Source organism: Notolabrus celidotus, chromosome 12 (genome assembly GCF_009762535.1).
Source record: "Notolabrus celidotus isolate fNotCel1 chromosome 12, fNotCel1.pri, whole genome shotgun sequence".
Taxonomy (NCBI): Eukaryota; Metazoa; Chordata; class Actinopteri; order Labriformes; family Labridae; genus Notolabrus; species Notolabrus celidotus.
Genome location: NC_048283.1, coordinates 3363265 through 3383805, shown reverse-complemented (window position 1 = coordinate 3383805; position 20541 = coordinate 3363265). Strand labels below are relative to the sequence as shown.

The 20541-nt window shown below is 43.5% G+C and overlaps 1 protein-coding gene across 3 annotated transcripts in view; it reads left to right on the top strand.

The window, feature by feature from the left end:
• smarcc1a (SWI/SNF related, matrix associated, actin dependent regulator of chromatin, subfamily c, member 1a) overlaps positions 1–16039 on the top strand; it is a 38975-nt gene extending 22936 nt beyond the window's left edge. For 2 of the 3 annotated variants that reach the window (XM_034698650.1, XM_034698651.1), the window contains 7 exons: positions 1269–1324; positions 4013–4169; positions 4854–5029; positions 5352–5486; positions 9976–10315; positions 10692–10817; positions 12588–16039. In XM_034698650.1, coding sequence (XP_034554541.1) covers positions 1269–1324; positions 4013–4169; positions 4854–5029; positions 5352–5486; positions 9976–10315; positions 10692–10817; positions 12588–12664 — 1067 coding nt within the window. In that variant the 3' untranslated portion in view covers positions 12665–16039. The remainder of the gene's footprint in view (positions 1–1268; positions 1325–4012; positions 4170–4853; positions 5030–5351; positions 5487–9975; positions 10316–10691; positions 10818–12587) is intronic. The other variant, XM_034698652.1, reaches the window with a different exon arrangement.
• The last annotated feature ends 4502 nt before the right edge of the window (positions 16040–20541 follow it).

The following is a 20541-nucleotide window of genomic DNA, read 5'->3' as shown; positions in this document are numbered from 1 at the left end:
AGGCCCTAAGTGAAGTTTTTAAATGGAAAAATGTTGGAGTCTACTCTTAAATATAAAAAAAACGTACATGTATTTATTTATGTTCTCCACGAAACCAGACATTTAAAGAGCCCATCTTAGGTTTTAACAAACACTCCATATAATTCATTATTTTCTGACATTTTCTGAATTTAACAATTAATCAAACACGAGAATTAATAACAGAGAGAACGATCAAATTTAGATTTATCCTTAGTTGACGTGCTTCTTCTCATACATGCAAACGCTGCACAGCGTGACTCCCAACATCTTAACGCTCAAAGAAAAGTTGAGCGTCATCACTTTGCTTTAAAAACGATGATAATTCTTCTGCTGAATATCAGACGGTGTGAGTTTTTTTACCAGCAGTGGGAAGAGAAACAGAGAAATATTTGTGTGTGTGCATACATCCGTGGTAACTAGTGGATTAAAACAACAGTGGCAGATGGGGCAGGAGAGTGGGAGGAGGGGGAGCCAAAAACTGGGTCATCTCACTCTATCATATTCTGATCTCTTTCTCGCTTTGCTTTCTTGAAATAATTCTCTCCCTCTCTCTCTCTCTCTCTCTCTCTCTCTCTCTCTCTCTCTCTCTCTCTCTCTCTCTCACTCTCACTCTCACACACACCCATCATTAGTCACACCTGAATTAGAGCCCTCTGGAGCCACATTTGTGATCAATAAGCTTAAATGTGTTCCTGCCTGAAGCAGCCGACCGACACACACACATCATACAATCAATACTCAAACTCTTAACACACGCTAGAGTGCACCCGTGACATGCTTTAACACTCAACCGTACACTTGTACACACCCGGTCACATGTGTGCGTTTTGCTTATTTGGTCTTGCATAACACTTGCCGCTCTCTCCCCTGCGGGCCTGTTCACTTAAAATGCTCCTGACCTTAATTTCGTGTCCTCAGTTTCTCCCTTAAACCCTTTTTCTGATGAGAGTCCGTTTATGTACGACTTCAAACGGGGTGATATGTCACCGCTGCCTCATGTTGTTACACTTATATCCCGAGTGTGGAGTCGGGTGGTTTTGTTCGGTAATTTGTGCTTATGCATGCATGAATGCGATCTCACACAGTTTCTTGCATCTCTTCTTGCTTTTTGGAAACATTAACAATTCATAAGGGAAGTAACAATTGCAGGGGAAATTTAGGCTGCAGCACAGCGTCTGCACCCATCCTGATGAGGTTCAGTTTGTTACATGATGATGATTTTTTCTCCTGCATTTGTTCCCTTGTAGAAACCCCAGAGCCTGAGAAGATGGACACAGACACAGACTCCCAGCAGGCCGACAAGGTAAGACCACCATTTCCACCATCGCCATCAACCCAACAGTCTGGACACTGTTTGTGGATGAAGGTAGTCTCATGTCCAACTGCAGGATTGAGCTCATTGTCATCATCACTGACAACTTCCTTGAGGGTCTGTCTGCTGCTCTCTTGTCTTAAACTCTACCTGAGTTTGCAGCATGTCCAGTCCAAATCCAGAATAAATCCACGAGGCAGTTTTTGCACCACAAAAATGGGAGCTTGAAGATTATCTGGAAACACTAACTCTATGTCCAGACCTCCATCCAACAGGTTAAATGCACCATGCAAAGGAAGAAAGTATTTCATTTTAACATTTGTTGTGTTAATTTTAGACCTCAGATGTGTTCCTTGCAAATGAAATATAGAGAGCAATGCAATCAATCAATCTTTATTTGTATAGCGCCAAATCCCAACAAACGTTATCTCAAGACGCTTTCACAAACAAAGCAGGTCTTGACCGCTCTATGTCAAATAATGAACAGAGACCCAACACCAAGACAGGATAAGACTCAGTCTTACCCCACCTTAATCCACCATGAGCAGAGCACCTTTAGGGCTGTCAACGAATATTCTAAATTTGAATATATATTCGAATATTAAAAATAAATGGAGATTCAATTGTGAAAATTAATATTCGACTGTGGAAAAAAACACATCGGCGGCTGCTTTGCGAGTGGGCGCACTGCATGACAGGTCAGGGACAGGTCACAGGAGTCCCACATGCACAGCGTGAAGCAGACGGCAGAGAGAAATCTTTCCCTCCCCGGATCCTCAGTGCGCTCTGAACGCGTCTTTTCCTCCGCTGGGAATATAGTGAATAAAAAGAGATCGGGCCTCTTCACACTGACTGTCTTGTGTTTTTGGCAAATAACCTGTCAGGCCTAAGACCCTACATTGACAGTGGACTAAAAGAGCCAGACAATCAGTGACACTGGGATAAAATGCAGTTTTTCCTCTCTTTTTTTATACAAGCGCCAAGAATGTAAGTGGACTACTTTTTCGTTTTTAACTTCAATTAATGTGAATAATATTTGCTTCAATCACTAAATGAAGCCTGCCTATATTAGGGACAAGAGTCGGGACCTTTAATTGCTCGCACAAGTCTTGTTCAGCACTCACTCAGCGCATTGCGCACAGAGAGGAGGGGGGCGAGCGAGCGAGCGAGCGAAAGGTCTCCGGTCTTAAAAGTGCTAGATATAGACCATTAGGTCATTTACTTGTTTTGTAATGTGTAGGTATGTTTTAGGCATGTTATATCTTAAATAAAAATACATATACAAGTAGTTATCTTTTTGTATTAGTTTGTCCACCTGTTATTGACATAATGCGCAAATACAGATATTCGAATGGTTCGAACCTATGGTTTTTTTTAGAGCAAATATGTGAACGTCATTTTTGAGCAATTTTGACAGCCCTAAGCACCTTGCAGTATTTAGCTAGTTACAGTGGCGAGGAAAAACTTCCTTTAACAGGCAGAAACCTCCAGCAGGACCAGACTCATGTTAGACACACATCTACCTCGATCAAGTTGGGTCTGGAAAGAGGGATAGAGGAGAATAAGAGAGAGAGGGAGCGTTGATGGTGATTAGACGAGTAGTTGTAGCTGTTGCCGCTGGAGTCCAGCACATGCAGGAGCAAAGCAGGCTGTAAACTTCCCAGACCGAGTCTCAGAAGACCACAAACCACAACATTACCAGAGTTCAGTGTACAAGAGGAACTTTTAATGCCTGTTTTGTCATCTGAAAAGTCTGCAGTGTCCCTTTGAGACCATCGCACAATTAAGAAGACATCGATGTTTTATTGTGTTTTGGTATTCAAGTATTCTGCACAAAGCATGCTGGGATACAGCATGAGGCAGACCACTTTTTAACAAGTGTTCTCCCTCATTAGGTCACAATCATGCATTAAAAGAAAGCAGGAGTTTAAACAAACTCTGGAAAGACTCCTTAATTTAAGAGAAGTGTCCATCAGCACCTCAGTCATCAAAAATACTGTATGCTGAGTGCAACTACTGCATCTGCTAGCAGGGGTGCTAACTGCACATGATGAAGACAGATGAAGCTCGAAAGAGATGAACAGAAACTGCACTGATTGAAATCTTAACGTAGGTCATTATTTGATTGGGAGAAGTTTTGATCTCATGCTCAGACCGCCAAACCACGCACCAAAGTGATGTTTCATACGTCTTTGACACTTTGTTTCTCTAACTCGTTGTTAAATCTTCCTCTCCCTGCTAATCTCCACGTGTTGTTTTAGAAAAAGCCCGCAGGCTGAATGTAATGGGATTTTTTTTAAATGTTCAATTTATCCTCGCTCTGCTTGGCAGCTTGTTGGCTGATGACTTCCTCATTAGCATCCATTAACCCGTGTCAAACCAGAGTTCCTGTCCAAATGCCAGCAGTCATCCCAAAGTGGAGAAAGTCACAATGCACTCTGCTGTGATGCTCAAGGCGAATTACAACAACAGTCACTTTATGGTCCCTGTAGTTTGAAGTAACCCCTCAAAATGATGATTGGATACACACCAACTCATGTCAGTTTAGAGTTTGTGCAGCTTTTATATCTATTTGTGTGTTCTTTCTTTACACAAGCTAAAAACTCCAAAGAATAATTTGCAACACTTAATTTAAGACGTGGACACTCATCATTCTGTGTCTGTGTCTTCTTCTCTCAGGCGGAGTCGAAGGACGAGGCAGAGAAGCCGAGCGAGTCGGCAGAGAAGAGCAGCGAGAAGACGGACGCCCCTGAGAAGGTGAAGAAGGAGGGAGGAGAGACTTCAGAGCGTGAGGAGGAGAGCGAGGAGAGCGGAGAAGCCAAGACAACTCCAGCAGGTAATTCACACTCATGATGGCAGTCTCTCACTTAATGGTGTTTTCATGGAGGTACGTTTGGTGTTTGTAGCCACCCTTACTGGCAAATTCCACCAGGTCCATGTCCGGTCCATCTCCAATCCGATACGGCACCAGATCTGATAGGTTTCTATTCTAGTCAATGTGTTAACTTCTACTGGATCAGATACGCAAGACTTCTATTTTTGCCGGATGCTGGAGCACGACGCATCAATCTCAACAGAGCAGATGGAGCGGGACAGGAAGTCAGGCACCAAAACAAAATGAAAACATCTGGTTAATTTTCAGAATAAAACACTGTGTGTTATCACCAGATCGTATTTCACTTAACTACAACAACAAACCAAAGTCATGATGAGCGGAGCCAGGCCTGGAGTCAACAGGTCAGAGGTTTTCAGAGGACCAGAAAGACAACATGGATGAGGAGAGGAAGAGGAGAATCCTTGATTTAGTGATTAAAGCGATATTACCTTGGTCACATGACTCCAGCTGTCGGGCGGTCCTGCTCCGGGCTGCAGAGAATCAGAGACAGACCGGACACGGATCTGGTGGAAGTCCCGTGTTAGGATACAGGCTTTATTTTTGCAGGGAACAGATGGACAGAATGTTTGTGCCATGATGCTGAGTCCACAATTTAAGATTCTTCTCTTTCTCTCTCCCCGTCAGACAAAGAGAAGGAGGAGGCGATGGAGACGTCGTCCTCAGATCAGGAGAAGGAGAAGGAGGAGAAGGTGACAGACGAAGGAGACGAGAAGAGGAAGAAGCTGGAGCACGACATCGGAGAAGGAAACATCGCCACAGCAGCCGCTGCTGCTCTGGCGTCTGCCGCCACCAAGGCCAAGGTGAGACTGCAGAAGAGCTGACTGAACGACAAACACAAGCTTGAGTCTGGTTTTCTTAGAGTCCACCTGAGATGCTGTTTCTTAGCTGACCTGAAACCCGCTGGTTAGATCTTGTGGAGGTTTCTTGAAACATGTGGGTCATGTGGATAAAATCTCTTAACTTCTGTCTTTGAATAAGTTAAAGGGCTCAACAGTCTTATTCCCTTTATCAATTATCTGCATAATTAGCTCAACTTGTTATCTCCACGATCTCCCCGTTTTGACCTCCCTCCTCATTGTTAAGATATTTATAGTCTGTCCCCTCTTTCTCTGTGTCCCTCAGCACTTGGCGGCAGTGGAAGAGAGGAAAATCAAGTCCCTGGTGGCTCTGCTGGTGGAGACGCAGATGAAGAAGCTGGAGATTAAGCTGAGGCACTTCGAGGAACTTGAGACCATCATGGACCGAGAGAAGGAGGCTGTAAGTTTGAAAGAAGCTTCCACTCCGATTAAATATGGATGTTAATTTGAACGCTCTGACCCTGAACTGTGCTCTGCTCCCAAGTGAACTGAATCTCTGCCCACTGAGAAAGTGCTCTTAGCCGAGGTGATTAATTATGAAGGTGATCTGTTAACAGAAGCTCCAAGTCGAGCCCACACACTTAAGTATGTATGAAAATAGATGTTCCAACCTTAAGTGGTGACCCATGAATCACAGATATATATCCAAACATGTTTAGAAGCTGATGAAATACTCAGGCTTTCAGAACACCTACAGACTCAATCTGAGGACACTCTCCAGGTGTTCATCTGGTGTTTGAGTTGAACTTGAACTCAACCTGTTGTTAGCTGGTCGTGTTTATGTGCCGGCTAACAATTTAAGGCTGGTTTATACTTCAGCGTCACCCCTACGCAGCAGGGGCTGACACGGACCACATAAGCACCACATAAATGTGAGTCGATGTGTCCGTGTCGCGCAGCAATTCTCTGCCCAAACGCTTGAGGTCAGTGTGGTCTCTCTGATAGCCGGTCGCCTGCTTCCGGCCCCGCTACGATCTCTGATTACTTTTCCACAGAGATTCAGAGCGTGTTATGTTAATCTACAGCTGATACATGTTGCTGTAGCATACAGACATGATTACATGAAGAAGAGAGAGGAGGAGATTAAATACATGGGCTTGCTGCAAAAGCGGGAAATACAATGCCGCCGAGCCGACCAATCACAGGGCTTGCGGTCCACGTCGAATTGACACGTAGTTTCATTTTGGAGGAGGTGCACCTCAGCTAGGTGCGTCGGCCTATGCGTAGGTACGGGAGCTACGCGGACCTCCGGCGTAGGCTACTCCATCGTTTCGACACAGAAGTATAAATCAGGCTTTAAAGTCTGATGTTGTTTCCATGTGTCCTCATAACGAAGGCTCGAACCAGCTTAGATATGACTGAGGTCCAGAGCACAGCAGCACTGGATGGGGTGGGATTGTTCCTGTTTCTTTTTGTCTGATGATGATCAAGGAACCTGATCTTAGAAATGTGAATCAAAATGTTCAAAACGTATGGAAATCACACGTTGTAGCTAACCTAGTTTTACCCTTGTTTTTCTATTCCTCTCACTCCAAATCATGACGGTCCTATGCACAGTTCTGATCCCAATGTAATCCTTTAACATAAGACGTAAGGGCAGAAAACAGCCAAACCTCAACCCTTAAACACATTCAATTTTATCACATCCTGCATTGGCAGTAAGACTAAGATGAATGAATTTGAAAGTAAGAGCAAGAAACCAGAATAGGACAAGAGCGTCACTGCAAGGAACTGAGGGCGGACCATAGCCTGTATAATAATGGACGCAGTATCCGTGACGTCGCCCATCTGTTTCTAAAGCGCTGTTTTGAGGCCAATCGGCGGCGGCGGCCATATTGGAAAATACTGAATGCAACCTAACTTCTGTCGAGCAAGTGAGACGCAAAGAGGCGGGCTTTGAGCCTCCTCGCCAACAGCTACGGTGTTCCCACCTGTCAATCAAACTCGTAATCTTAACATCCTTGAAATTGCCGCGTCATGAAACAATTCACCCCCCCGTACAGTGTGTGCCGATCGAGAAATGAGCTATCCAGACTACACTCGTTTTTTGTACCAGGCTGTAAACATGTTTATTTCTGCTGTAAAGATCGACTTCTTTGAAATTGGTGTGTATGTGGTTTCCTGTACTTCTTGAGCCAGCCTCAAGTGGACACTCAAGGAACTGCGGTTTATAACACTTCTGCATTGGCTTCAGTTCTTGTGGGCGGAGGTTGCCGCTTGGGGTGGACATGTAAACGTCCAAGATTTAAGATTTAAATTAAGATTTAAAAACATGAACCAAAGAATGTAGTTTTCTATCAAAATAAGGCTTTAAAAATGTCCTTGATGTATTTTCATCACTGAGGTAGTTCAGAGTTGTGAAGTATACTCATCAAAGTATGAGGTGAGTAAGAACAGTGAACATTACAACTTTACTATCCTCTAAACTGACCCGGTGTCACACAGTCTGTCTTCTGTAGTTGTTTCACGGAAATAAATAGCCAGTGAATATTCTGAGTTCATCGGGGAGTGCAAGCGGCTCACAAGTTTCTTGGTTTTCAGTCCAAACCCTCCACAGTGACTGGAGAGAAAAAACAGACTTTCTTCTTTGTGAGAGAAGAATAAAAGATTTTCCAGAGAGAAGCAGATGAATAGTCAGGCAAGACAAACTGTTACCTGCCTCTCCGGGGCAAAATGAATAGCCCTCAGCTCTGTGTGTGGGTGTGTGTCCTGCCACTGGACGGTCCCAGGAGACAGCAGTGAGAGTGTAAAACTGTGTTTCTGCGGTGGAGGCATCAGGAGCGTAGCCCAGTTTCTGCAGCTGTAAATAGTGCATGAAAAGAACTCTGGTTTACATAAGCTCTCCAAAGAAGGGAGAGAAATCAGACCTCTGCTGCTGCTGCTGCCATTGGCTGTAAAACACAGAGGAGAATAACAAAGACCCACACAGCACAAGAAAGAGACACAAGACAGTTTTACACTCCTCACCACTCATCTCCTCTGCAGACGAGCAGGCCTCGACTGAAGAGCACTAATGTGTTCGTTCCGTTTGCATAATGTTGTCATCAAGCTGTGAAAAATGTAGTTTTAAACTTCTCCAACATCACTGACAAACATCCCCCCTCTTTATCCAAGTTGAATTAGTCATGCAGATAATTATGGCTTCATGCTTCTACTCTGACCTGAATAAAAAACTGCTGACAGCAGTTTGCATCTTAACCAGAACTGTGTTTTCTTCAGGGGCAGGTCACTGTTTCTGTAATGTCACCTTTTTATCTTTGTGAGAAACAAAAACTAAAATAATTTTCAGCCTCTCTGTGAGTTTAAACTAAGATCGTCACCTCAAATCAGCAGGAATAATCTGCACTGAAGCTGAGAAGGTGTCTGCAGCCTTTCCAAGCAAGAACATTTGTGTTGTGTGAAAATAGCTTTTTACAGCACAGTGCCTCTTCCTCTCACCAACATGTCTAAAGCTCACTAATAATGATTATTATTAAAACTGCAAGCGGATATGAGCTGGCCCTCGCACAACCACCGCCTGATATGAGCCACCGCCTAATGACTTAGTGAGATTTTGGCATTTTTGGGAGACCCAAAGAATGTCAAATCAGGGTTCCCAAGCGTCCTGGAAAACCTGGAAAACAGTTGCCCAGTTTTCCAGTACTGGAAAACACCTGGAAAATGGGAGGAAAAGTAAAATGTCCTGGAAAATCAAGTATTGTCCTGGAAATTATTCCAACATGACTAAACCATGATAAAGCAGGTATATTTTGAGTTTCAGTTGAAACATTTGTGGCCATTTTTGCCATTCAGTTCTCCTCTGATTATTCTTCTTATTTATGTATTTATTTATTTATTTCAGTAAGGCAGCTTCCAGATTCCTTTGCTGGCTCTTTTGTTTTTTTTAACTTAGCTAATTATATATTTTTTGAGAAAAGAGAAAGCTGAGATGAGAGTGGCCCATCATTAAAGTGCTGTACATCTGCGGTTGCATTATTCTATAATCAATTTGCCATCATTTTAAAGCATGTAAGAGATGATTTCATGGATAGCCATAGACTGCACGTCTTTCAATGTAGGCTTGCACTGAGAGGAACATATTAGACTATTTAGGAACTAAATCAGGAACTAAAATTTAGACTGTCATACCAGCTTGATCGTCACTGAAAATGTCCTGGAAAATGATCTCTGGAAAAGAGTGGGAACCCAAATGTTTCACCAGGCCTGATGAGTGTGTGGGATTTGGTGAGATTTTAAAGCCCCCAAAAATCAATTTCCTGTTTATGGCGAGACATGCGTTTGATGCAAGCTTATTTAGGCACCACTTTTCATATTCAAAGCTAGGTGGCGCTCTTTCGGTTGAGTTTCGGATATGGGTGTAAGAGGCTTTTTTGTGCGTCCTGATGACATGAAAACGTAGATCAAAATAACCTATGGGGAGGGGTTTTTGAAAATTTTCTACTGAGCACAATTTTGACTTTTTTTTTTGCAAGACCCAAAGAATCTAAAATTTTTCACCAGACCTGATACGTGTGCCAAATTTCGCTCGCTTTTCGGGCATGTTAAAGACTCCTGATATGCGATCTTGTTGGGTGGAAGAATATCAATAATAATTCGTCAGGTTTCAAGAGGGCCCTAATAATTTAATTTGTAGAGCATTTTTCAAAACCGAGTTACAAAGTGCGTCACATGGGCAGCAAAATAACACAGGCAGTTAATAAAAACACACAATTCAAGATAAAGAAATAAAACACATTTTAAAAGACATAAAATTCCCCTAAAATAACTCTAAAGGAATAGAATTATTTAAAAATACATTTCTTAAGACGGTTAAAATAAAATATCTACTTACTGTCTATTTTTTGTCCTTTCTCTGATTCATCTCACGTCTTCTTCTGTCCTCTCTTCAGTTGGAGCTCCAGCGACAGCAGCTGCTCACCGAGCGTCAGGCCTTCCACATGGAGCAGCTCAAGTACGCTGAGATGAAGGCGAGGCAGCAGATGGAGCAGCAAGCTGCTGCTCAAGCCGCTGCAGCCGCCGCCCAAGCTCAAGGACAGGGACAGGGACAGGCTCCAGGATCTGGACCCCACTCCGGGCCCCCTCCACCAGGTATGCACCCCGGAGGGCCCCAGCCACACCACGGAGCACCGGTGCCACACCACGGAGGGCCGCCTCCCGGTGGTGCAATGCACACCGGTTACCCTCCAATGGGTCACCACCCAATGGCCCCACACCACCCAGGACAGACAGGTGAGGGACAGAGACACTGAGCGGGTTGGACAGATAACTGTTGTCTAACTGGCAGGATTCAATTAATCAATCTTTATTTGTATAGCGCCAAATCACAACAAACGACCGAGTTGGGTCTGGAAAGAGGGATAGAGGAGAATAAGAGAGAGAGGGAGCGGTGATTCATCAATTACTCTTTCAGTCACTATTAACATATGTGAACAAAGGAAACCAAGGCTTCAGTATCCCACATTTACATCCTCAAATGGCTTCTTCTGTCTCTTTATTTACTGTTATGAATGACAAACTAAGTATATCGTCTCATTTCAGAAGCTGAAAGTATATCTTTGACAAATATCCTACTTCTTAGAAACATCTAAATGTTTTTCAACCACAGGTCCGATGGGACCAGGCCAGCCAATCCCAGGGCGTATGATGCCTGGACCCCCCTCTGCTGGCCCCTCTCCTGGGGGCATGCCTCCCATGATGCCTCCTCGTCACCCTGGAGCTCCCAACGGCATGTGTGAGTACAAATCTCCCTCTACCACCCATTCCCCTCATGTTTGTGTGTGTTTGTGTGTGTGTGTGTTTACATGTGTAAACCTTTATATTTGTGTTCATTAGGTTAGGGTGTTGTGTACACCAATTAAATCTGTCACACCAGTGTGTTGAAATGTGGTGATGCTTTTAGAGACACGTGTTGACTCCACAAACAACCTGAGAAAATCTAAAAGTTCATGAGAGTTCAACTGAGTATTTGTTTTAAACATATAAAAAGCATAATGTTTGAGGAAACCTAAAACTGTTTAACATGTCAATCAATCAGTAAGACTTTATTTATAAAGCGCTTTTCAAACAATGACATTGTAACACAAAGTGTTGTACATAAAAACAACTTCAAATAGAATGAAAAAAAAAAAAAAAGGTGATATATAAAGATGAAAATAAAGAGCCCCCATCCATAATCCCAGCCCCGACCCCAAACCCACCCCACAATCCTAAGGTTAAGAACACAATATATGCAACAACAATAATAATAACAATTCAAATAAAAATCAAGTTTCTGAACGAACTGAGGAAACGCTCTCTTGATATCTTAATGAGGAAACACTGGAGGTAAAATAAGATGTTAAAACTCAACACAGGAAATTAAACTCACCAAAATTAAATATATTTCAAAGATAATAAAACACTAAAATGTTAAACCATTAAAAGAAAATAAGATGCTGTACTTAAAATAAATAAATACATAAAATAAAAAGTGCCAAAATTTGCACTGGATAATAAATAAATTAATGAATAAAGTACGGTGATATAAAACTCAGTTGGGGCGCCGTTGGCCTTGCGGTCTAATGGCCCTTTTCCACTACACAGTTCCAGCCCTACTCGACTCGGTTTGGGTTTCTTTTCCACCAGCCCGAGTACCGACTCACGCTGGACGGGGTCGTCATAAACACAGCTGCGCGAAACTGCGTTCACGTCATTCTGAACACAACACAAACACATCAATCACAAACAATGGCGGACATGGAGGCCATGGTGTACTTCCTGCTCGGTCTGTGGCTTTTTTGTCGCAGGCCGAGTGAGAGAGGAAAGCAAAAGAAGAGCAAAAGAGTACTGATGCCGTTTTTTTAAAAATGGCGTGTTTGATTCCTGTGTTGAGCGCATAGGTTGAGCGTCGCGCTCATGACTCTTCGGTGACGACGTTCTCTGACCAATCAGTGGCCGGCAGTCCATCGACGTCACTTTTTAGTATCGGCTCAGCTCGCTTGGAACCAGAGCAGAGCAAGTACGAAAAACTGGTATCTGACAAGAGGTACCGCGCCCGTGGAAACACAACACAAACCGAGTCGAGTCGAGTCGAGTAGAGTAGGGCGAAGACGGGCCGGTGGAAAAGGGCCACAAGCGCGCGCCCCATATACAGAGGCTGTAGTCCTCGTCGCAGAGGTCGCAGGTTCGATTCCAGCCTCGACCATTTACTGCATGTAATCCCCCCCTCTCTACTCCCCACATTTCCTGTCTCTCGTCAGCTGTCCTGTCCATTAAAGGCGAAAATGCCCAAATAATATAACCTAAAAAATAAATCTCAGTTAAAAGCGAGACTAAAAAGGCAGGTCTTGAGTTTGCTTTTCGAAATGTTTAAATATGCTGTTGTTAGACCATGACCTTTGACATTAATCCAGCAGCTGCTCTTCGTTGTATTCAAACCACCTTTAAACCCCAATGGACTCTCCTGTCCCCCCATGACAACCTGTTTCTTCCTTGCTCTTAAACTCCGCCTCTTCTCCTCCAGATCCCGGCCCTCCAGCAGCACAGGCTGAAGCGGTAGCTCCAGTTCCTGTGGGACCTCCGGCGCCCACTAGTTCATGAGTGACTGACGACGAAGACCTTACACCCAAACACCCACACACGTATACACCAAAAGCACACACCTATACACACACGCAAAACTATCTCTGAACCTGAGCCCCCCCCCATCTTCATGGCCTTTGCTACTGGCTCTATATTTAACCCTTAAAACACCAAAACTACCATAACGTTTGTCACTCACACACACATACACACACACTCAGGGTTCAGCGGCAAGGGTAACCCAATGTAACACGTGTGTACTCTCACACACACACATGCAGACTTCCTCTCAGGGCACAGCGGGAAGGGTGGTCGAGTACTAAACACTGTTTTCTGCTCTGTTGGGTCAGAAGGAGGCTGGAGAGAGAGACTCCGTACAGACGACAAAACAAGGAGACAGAAAAGATACACAAAACTCACATTAACCTGTTTTCAATTAGTTTGAGATTACACTGTAACCCTTCCTCTTCCTCCTCCTCCTCCCATCACAAAGGAACACACACCTTCTCACGTCTGCTGCCTCTGTTCAAGCCAAACACTGGGGGGAGCTAGTGAGACAACGAGGCAGGTCGGGCATGAAGAGGTGTGTGTGTGAGTGCAAAGTAATACACACGAGGCAAACTGAATATACACATGAAGATATAAAACACACACACACACACACACACACACACACAGAGGACCCAGCCTCTTGTCTTGTCGAGTATCTACCTCTCGCTCCTCTTTAAATGATACACTGTAGTTCTGTGTGTGTGTGCGTGTGCGTGTGTGTGTGGGGACAGAGGCATGTTTGATGGACGTTCACATCCAGTTTGTGTCTCTTCTGTAGGACTTCTGCATTAATGTGATAGTTGAGTTACAGAACGAAGACGACCTCTTCTTAAAGCTGCAGAGCATTAGTCGTGCGTTATTTAATTGATTCTACACTTTTATACATTATGCATTCTCTGATTTATTCATTTCTAAAGAAGAATGGATCTTTTTTTTTATAATTGTAGCTTAATAAATGTGAAGTTTTCCCTCTACTTGGACCACTTTTCAATGAATTGAGGTAACAAGCTGTAAGTTGCAGCACAAACTTGTGAACAAAAAATGAGGATGTTTATCAAACCTGTACAAAAGTTATTCATATTCTCTAAAAATGAACCCTAACCTGTCAGACAAGCTGCATTCCTCTTACTTGACCCAAACAAAGATGGCAGCTTGGTTTCACATAAAGTGGATTGAGTCTGAACCTGCAAGATCTCTTCAGTTTTGTTCAACTTTTTGAGCATTTTCTGACTGAATTTAAAAAAATCTCTTCTATGCTCTTGAAAATCCCAAAACCAGAAAGACTTCAGATCATCTTTACTTACTTTCCTAATCTCCTGTGTGTGATTCTTAGCCTGAGACCTGTTGATTTTTCTCATGAGACATAACTCTTGAATATACAGTGTGATTAATTTTCTCACGTCACTCAAACAGAAGCAAACACTAGATTCGTTGAGAACTATTTTTCTCAGCGGATTTTTAATTATCTGCTGCTCTGGTGAGTTTTCCAGGCAGCAGGACGTATATGTGCGACTCACTGAAAATAACCGGCAGTGTTTGTGTTCATGGTAATGAAGGAACGTGCCACAGTGAGGCGTATTGATGCATTGAAATAGTTTTTGAGTGACAGTGGAGCTCTGAGGCACGGAGGAGGATGGAAATAGATCTGAATTTGGAGACAGAGGTTTGTTTGCAGGCTCAGTTGATGGTTTCTTTGAACATTAATGCAAAAGTCTGAGAGGATTGAACATTAGAGGAAGAACAGTCTGCTCCATCATCCCTCCTTCTGCCACACACACACACACACAAACCACAGCCCTGTTACACAGCCTTGTTACACACACTCACACAGAACAGTAAGCTAAGCTGAGGCTCACACTGGAGGCTGCGTGCACACAACGACTTGGCCAGACCCTGCCACGAAGCACTGGACGACCACATACACACACACACACACACACACACACACACACACACATGCATAAACATACACGTACATCTAATCTCCTGCTGATCTTCACGCAGCCTTTACAGAGAGGGAGACGCTGTGATGCGGCTCGACTGAAACATCCGAACAGGAATGACGCTCCTCCTCAGCGCGTCGGGCTTCTAGATGTTTTTTAGGTGCTGATACTGTAGCGAATCAAACAACACCCCCCCCTGTCCCCACAAAGACCCCTGACTTTTAACACTTCTGCTTACAATTTCCCAACGCTTACTGCTGCCTACCTCGCTAACCCCAACACACACTCACACACGCGCAATCTTTCAATGGAGCCACAAGCCACGGGAAAATTAAGCAATATCCTCATTCCTGTGTGTCAGTACATGAAAAATACTCCAAATAAGAAGCAGTCAGGGTTTTACAAATTCTGTCCTGTGGTGTTGTCGGGAAGTAAAATGTGTGTAAACACGAGGAGCAACCGCCAAATCGTTTATTCTCTTAGCTTAATTCAGTTAAAAATCACGCCGCCTCAGCATTTTTTAAAGCAAAACATAAATATTCTCACTCTGATTTAAAAGTATTTAAAGTTCCAGCTTCATCAATGTTTTTATTTGTAGGATAATAAAGTGATTATCTTTGGATTTTAGGTCGCCGTTTCGTCACGTCATCAGATTGCTTGTTTTGGTTTCAGTAGATTCCCCCATCATCATCAACACGTGACTTGAATTAGCTCGCTACAAATCCAGTTCATTCACGAGCAGGTTCGCCTCAAATTCAGGTAGTAATCCTAATCCAAACTTGAGTGTTTGACGTCTACAGAAACCAGAATGCTGCAGCGGTAATCCTGCATCACCCTCCAAAATAAAGCAAGCTGGTTTTAACTTCTGGACTTAGTAACGACTCTTCTCCCCCCTCCCCTTCTTGCTCGCACTGTTAGTACTTCTGCTACCTCTTCCTCGTTCATCTGCTAGCTACCTCTTCTAGAAATCTTCCTCTCGCTCTCTGCTACCTCTCTGCGCACCCCTTCGCTACCTCTCGTTCCCATCTCCTTTTCTTTTCTTTACTTTTTTCTTCCTCCCGCCCACGTGACTGCTGCATCACCGACTCCCGCCGCCCTCGTCTGTCGTTGGAAGAACACACATAGATCACACGTACGGTCTTTTGACGCGCCCTCCTTTTCTCATTCAGGCTTGTTATAAAATATCACTTAAATATGACAGGAATCCCCTTACATATATTATCTTTAATCGCTACTTTTTTGTGTTGATGGTAATGTATTTTTAAGGAGAAGTTTTGTGTAGATGGAAGTTATCTCTGTTCTTTGGAAGTTTGTAGCATTCGTTTTCCTTTTTTTATTTTGTATGGGGTCTGTTGGTACTTGGACCTAGACACTGTCAAATAAACTGTGTTTTGTATGAGTCAATGTCCTGATCGTCTTATTTAAAGCTGCTGTGAGGAACTTTTGTTTTGTATCATTTCTGGCGCCCCCTTGTGGACAAAGTGATACCTCTTATTTCTTGTCCTTTACATGCAAAAGTAGTGTTTTCAACAAAAGCCTCATCCTGTTGTCTTCAACAGTCAACTTTATCAGGGAATGAGATTATTTACCATGAAAACAGTCAAATAAAGTCTGTTTCTGAAGCAAGATGTCCATCATCTGGTCTGGCACCTACCCCCCCAGGGCAGTTTCAGGCATTAACAATGACAACAGAGAAGGTGTCAGTGTTGCTGCTGATGGTCTTGTTTGTTATTAAAGGTCATAAAGAGGCATCAGTATCATTTTCAGTCTGTTTCTCAGCCAGTTCAAAACTCCTCACAGGGCCTTTAAGAAACAAATTATTAAAAACAAACATCCTTTTGAAGCCATATCTTTGTGATTACAAAGGTAGTCTGCAAAATAACCATCGGTTTTGATGCTCTTGATGACTCGCTTTGGTTAAAAGTTGTGTGCAATTAAAAGCACATGTAAATGATTTATTATTAGACCTTTATTTTACCAGGTAGCAATGTTTGAGAATCAGTTCTCATTTACAAACATGACCTGACCAAGAGGCGCCAACAGGAACACATACAGTCATGGGCAAAAGTTTTGAGAATGACACAAATATTACATTTTCACAAAGTCTGCTGCTTCAGGGTTTTTAGGTGTTTTTGTCAGATGTTTCTATGGTGTAATGAAATACAATTAGAAGCATTTCATAAGTATCAAAAGCTTTCATTGAGAATTACACAGAATTCATGCAATAAGTCAATATTTGCAGTGTTGACCCTTCTTTTTCAAGACCTCTGCAATTCTCCCTGGCATGCTGTCAATCAACTTCTGGACCAAATCCTGACTGATGGCAGTCCATTCTTGCATAATCAATGCTTGGAGTTTGTCAGAATTTGTGGGTTTTTGATTGTCCAGCCGCCTCTTGAGGATTGACCACAAGTTCTCAACAGGATTAAGATCTGGGGAGTTTCCTGGCCAAGGGCCCAAAATCTTAATGTTTTGTTCCCCAAGCCATTTTGTTATGACTTTTGCTTTATGGCAAGGTGCTCCATCATGCTGGAAAAGGCATTCCTCATCACCAAACTGCCCTTGGATGGTTGGGAGAAGTTGCTCTCGGAGGACGTTCTGGTACCATTCTTTATCCATGGCTGTGTTTTTAGGCAAGATTGTGAGAGAGCCCACTCCCTTGACCGAAAAGCAACCCCACACATGAATGGTCTCAGGATGCTTCACTGTTGGCAAGAGACAGGACTGATGGTAGCGTTCACCTCGTCTTCTCCGAACAAGCCTTCCTCCAGATGCCCCAAACAATCGGAAAGGGGATTCATCAGAGAAAATGACTTTACCCCAGTCCTCATCAGTCCAGTCCCTGTACCTTCTGCAGAATATCAGTCTGTCCCTGATGTTTTTACTGGAGAGAAGTGGCTTCTTTGCTGCCCTCCTTGACACCAGGCCTTCCTCCAAAAGTCTTTGCCTCACTGTGCGTGCAGATGCACTCACACCTGCCTGCTGCCATTCCTGAGCAAGCTCTGCACTGGTGGTGGCCCGATCCGGCAGCTGTAACACCTTCAGGAGACGGTCCTGGCGCTTGCTGGACTTTCTTGGGTGCCCTGGAGCCTGTTTGGCAACAATTGAACCTCTCTTCTTGAAGTTCTTGATAATTCGACAGACAGTTGACTGAGGTGCAATCTTACTCACTGCTATAAACTTCCCTGTTAGGCCCTTTTTGTGCAATGCAATGATGGCTGCACGTGTTTCCTTGCAGGTAACCATGGCTAACAGATGAGGAACAATGGTGTCATGCACCATCTTCCTTTTAAAGTGTCCAGTCACTCAATCATGACAGATTGATCGCCATCCTCATCAACACCCACACCTGTGTTAATGTGTGTGACACCTGTGTGTCATTGAAAATATGTTAGCTGGTCCTTTTGTGGCAGGGCTGAAATGCAGTGGAAATGTGTTTTTGGTGATGAAGTTCATTTTCAAGGCAAAGAGGGACTTTGCAATTAATTGCAGTTGAGCTGATCACTCCTCATAACATTCTGGAGTATATGCAAATTGCCATTATAAAAACTGAAACAGCAGACTTTGTGAAAATTAATAGTTGTGTCATTCTCAAAACTTTTGGCCATGACTGTACACATGTAAAGTATAGTCACAAATAGACATATAAACATAAAATAGAACAGAAGTGGACAAGTAACAAGCAATGTGCACAAGGTGTAAAAAAGTATGTGTTTATAAAAGTATGCATGTAAGTAACGTCCGAAGTGATCAGCAGGAGCAACAGTCAACTCAAATCTGTTGAAGGTTGTGAGTGGAGTCAAAGTTTAGAGTTTGAGGGTGTTCTGTAAGATGTTCCTTTCGTTAGCTTCTGCAAAACGAAAGGAATACCAGGGATGATGAACTTGATGTATTCACTGGACCTAGTGTGATATGAGGCTTGGGTGACGTGAAGAAGAGAGGACATTATAATGAAACAAATAATAAAATAACTATCCACCAGCTCTTCTGGGAGGATACCGAGGCGTTCCCAGGCCAGCTGAGAGCTATAATCTCACCGGCATGTCCTGGGTCTTCCCCGTGGCCTCCTCCCAGACGGACATGCCCAAAACACCAGGGAGACGTCCAGGAGGAATCCTGACAAGATGCCTGAACCACCTCATCTGGCTCCTCTTGATGTGGAGGAGCAGCGGCTCTACTTTGAGCCTCTCCCGGATGTCTGAGCTCCTGAGCCCAGACACCCTGCAGAGAAAGCTCATTTCAACCGCTTGTATTCACAATCTTGTTCTTTCGGTCACTACCCACAGCTCGTGACCATAGGTGAGGGTTGGAACGTAGATTGACCAGTAAATCGAGAGCTTTGCCTTCTGGCTCAGCTCTCTCTTCACCACGACAGATGCTGCTTCAATCCGTCTGTCAGTCTTGCACTCCCTCTTCCCCTCACTCGTGAACAAGACCCAGAGATACTTAAACTCCTCCACTTGGGGTAAAGACTCTCCTCCGACCTGGAGTGGGCAAGCCACTCTTTTCCAACTGAGCACCATGGCCTCAGACTTGGAGGTGCTGATCCTCATCCCCGCTGCTTCACACTCGGCCTATGGAACTACTTAATTATTGACACAAAGGTTATTATTGTAAACTAAATAACAGAAGCTAATTAACAAAAACATTTCTGTGAATTAGACAGAAAAAACACACTTTGCCTAACAAATAAAATAACTGAAACTCTTGTTTCTGCACAAAACTAGCTAAAAAACAGTTATACAGAAAATGACATCAGTTTTATCAATCAATCAATCTTTATTTATAAAGCACCAAATCACAACAAACATTATCCTCAGACTCTTTCCAAACAGAGCCGGTCTAGCTCTATGTTCTATTATTAACAAAGACCCAACATCAAGACAGGATCAGATCCAGTCCCATCTTACAGACAGGACTCAGTCTGATCTCATCTTAATCCACCATGAGCAGAGCACTTTGCAGCATTTAGCAAGTTACAGTGGCAAGGACAAACTTCCTTTAACAGGCAGAAACCTCCAGCAGGACCAGACTCATGTTAGACACACATCTGCTGAGACTGTTGGATCTTTGTCGAAGTAATTCAAACTGACTTACTGACTTTTACAGATACTTTTCTGGCCCTTTTTAGTTTATTATAAGAACACATCAACACCGGGATTAGAGATTTAAAGGTTTCAACATCAAATCTTCCCTTTCAGAATAAAAATGCACATTGTCTCATCTCCAGTAGAGCATGCAACAGTTGCTGTTAACAAGTTACCATACAGCAAAACACACAATTGAGTCACAAAATAAGAGAAACTGGGAAACTGTTCTCTTTGTATTGCACATAACCGTAATCATTAAGATGCTCATGCTGTAAATGTGAGAAACATCATCACACTCTGATAATCAAACTTATTGAAGTAGTAGAAAATGAAGTTAACTCCACCCTGTAGACGTACACTATGACGGTCACACAGTGACCTGCATTGAGGTATTTGAGGCTGTAAACTTCATGTTTATTAGATTACTCTCTAATCTGTATGGGATTTCCTCCAAACAGCCCTTAAACATGCTCCTTATGCCCGGCCTGGTGGGGGCCCTTCAGCAGAGAAGATGCCTTTCTGCTGAGCCTTCTTTCCTAGCGTATGTGTGTGGTTGTGTGTACATGACGTAGAGATGATGAGAATAACAAGAGTCTTGTAGCTGCTTTAATCCCATCCGGCCCGTACTGTAATCTGTGGAGAGGGGGGGGGGGGGTTTCTCTGACCAGCAGATTGACCATGAGGATGTTATTGAGAGGGATGAGGGCCGATTACAGGACTCCCCATGTGGGAAGCAGAAGAGGGGGGATGGGGAACCTTGGTTTTATTTCTGTATCATACAGCAGGCAATGAGGCTCAATCATGGAGCGCA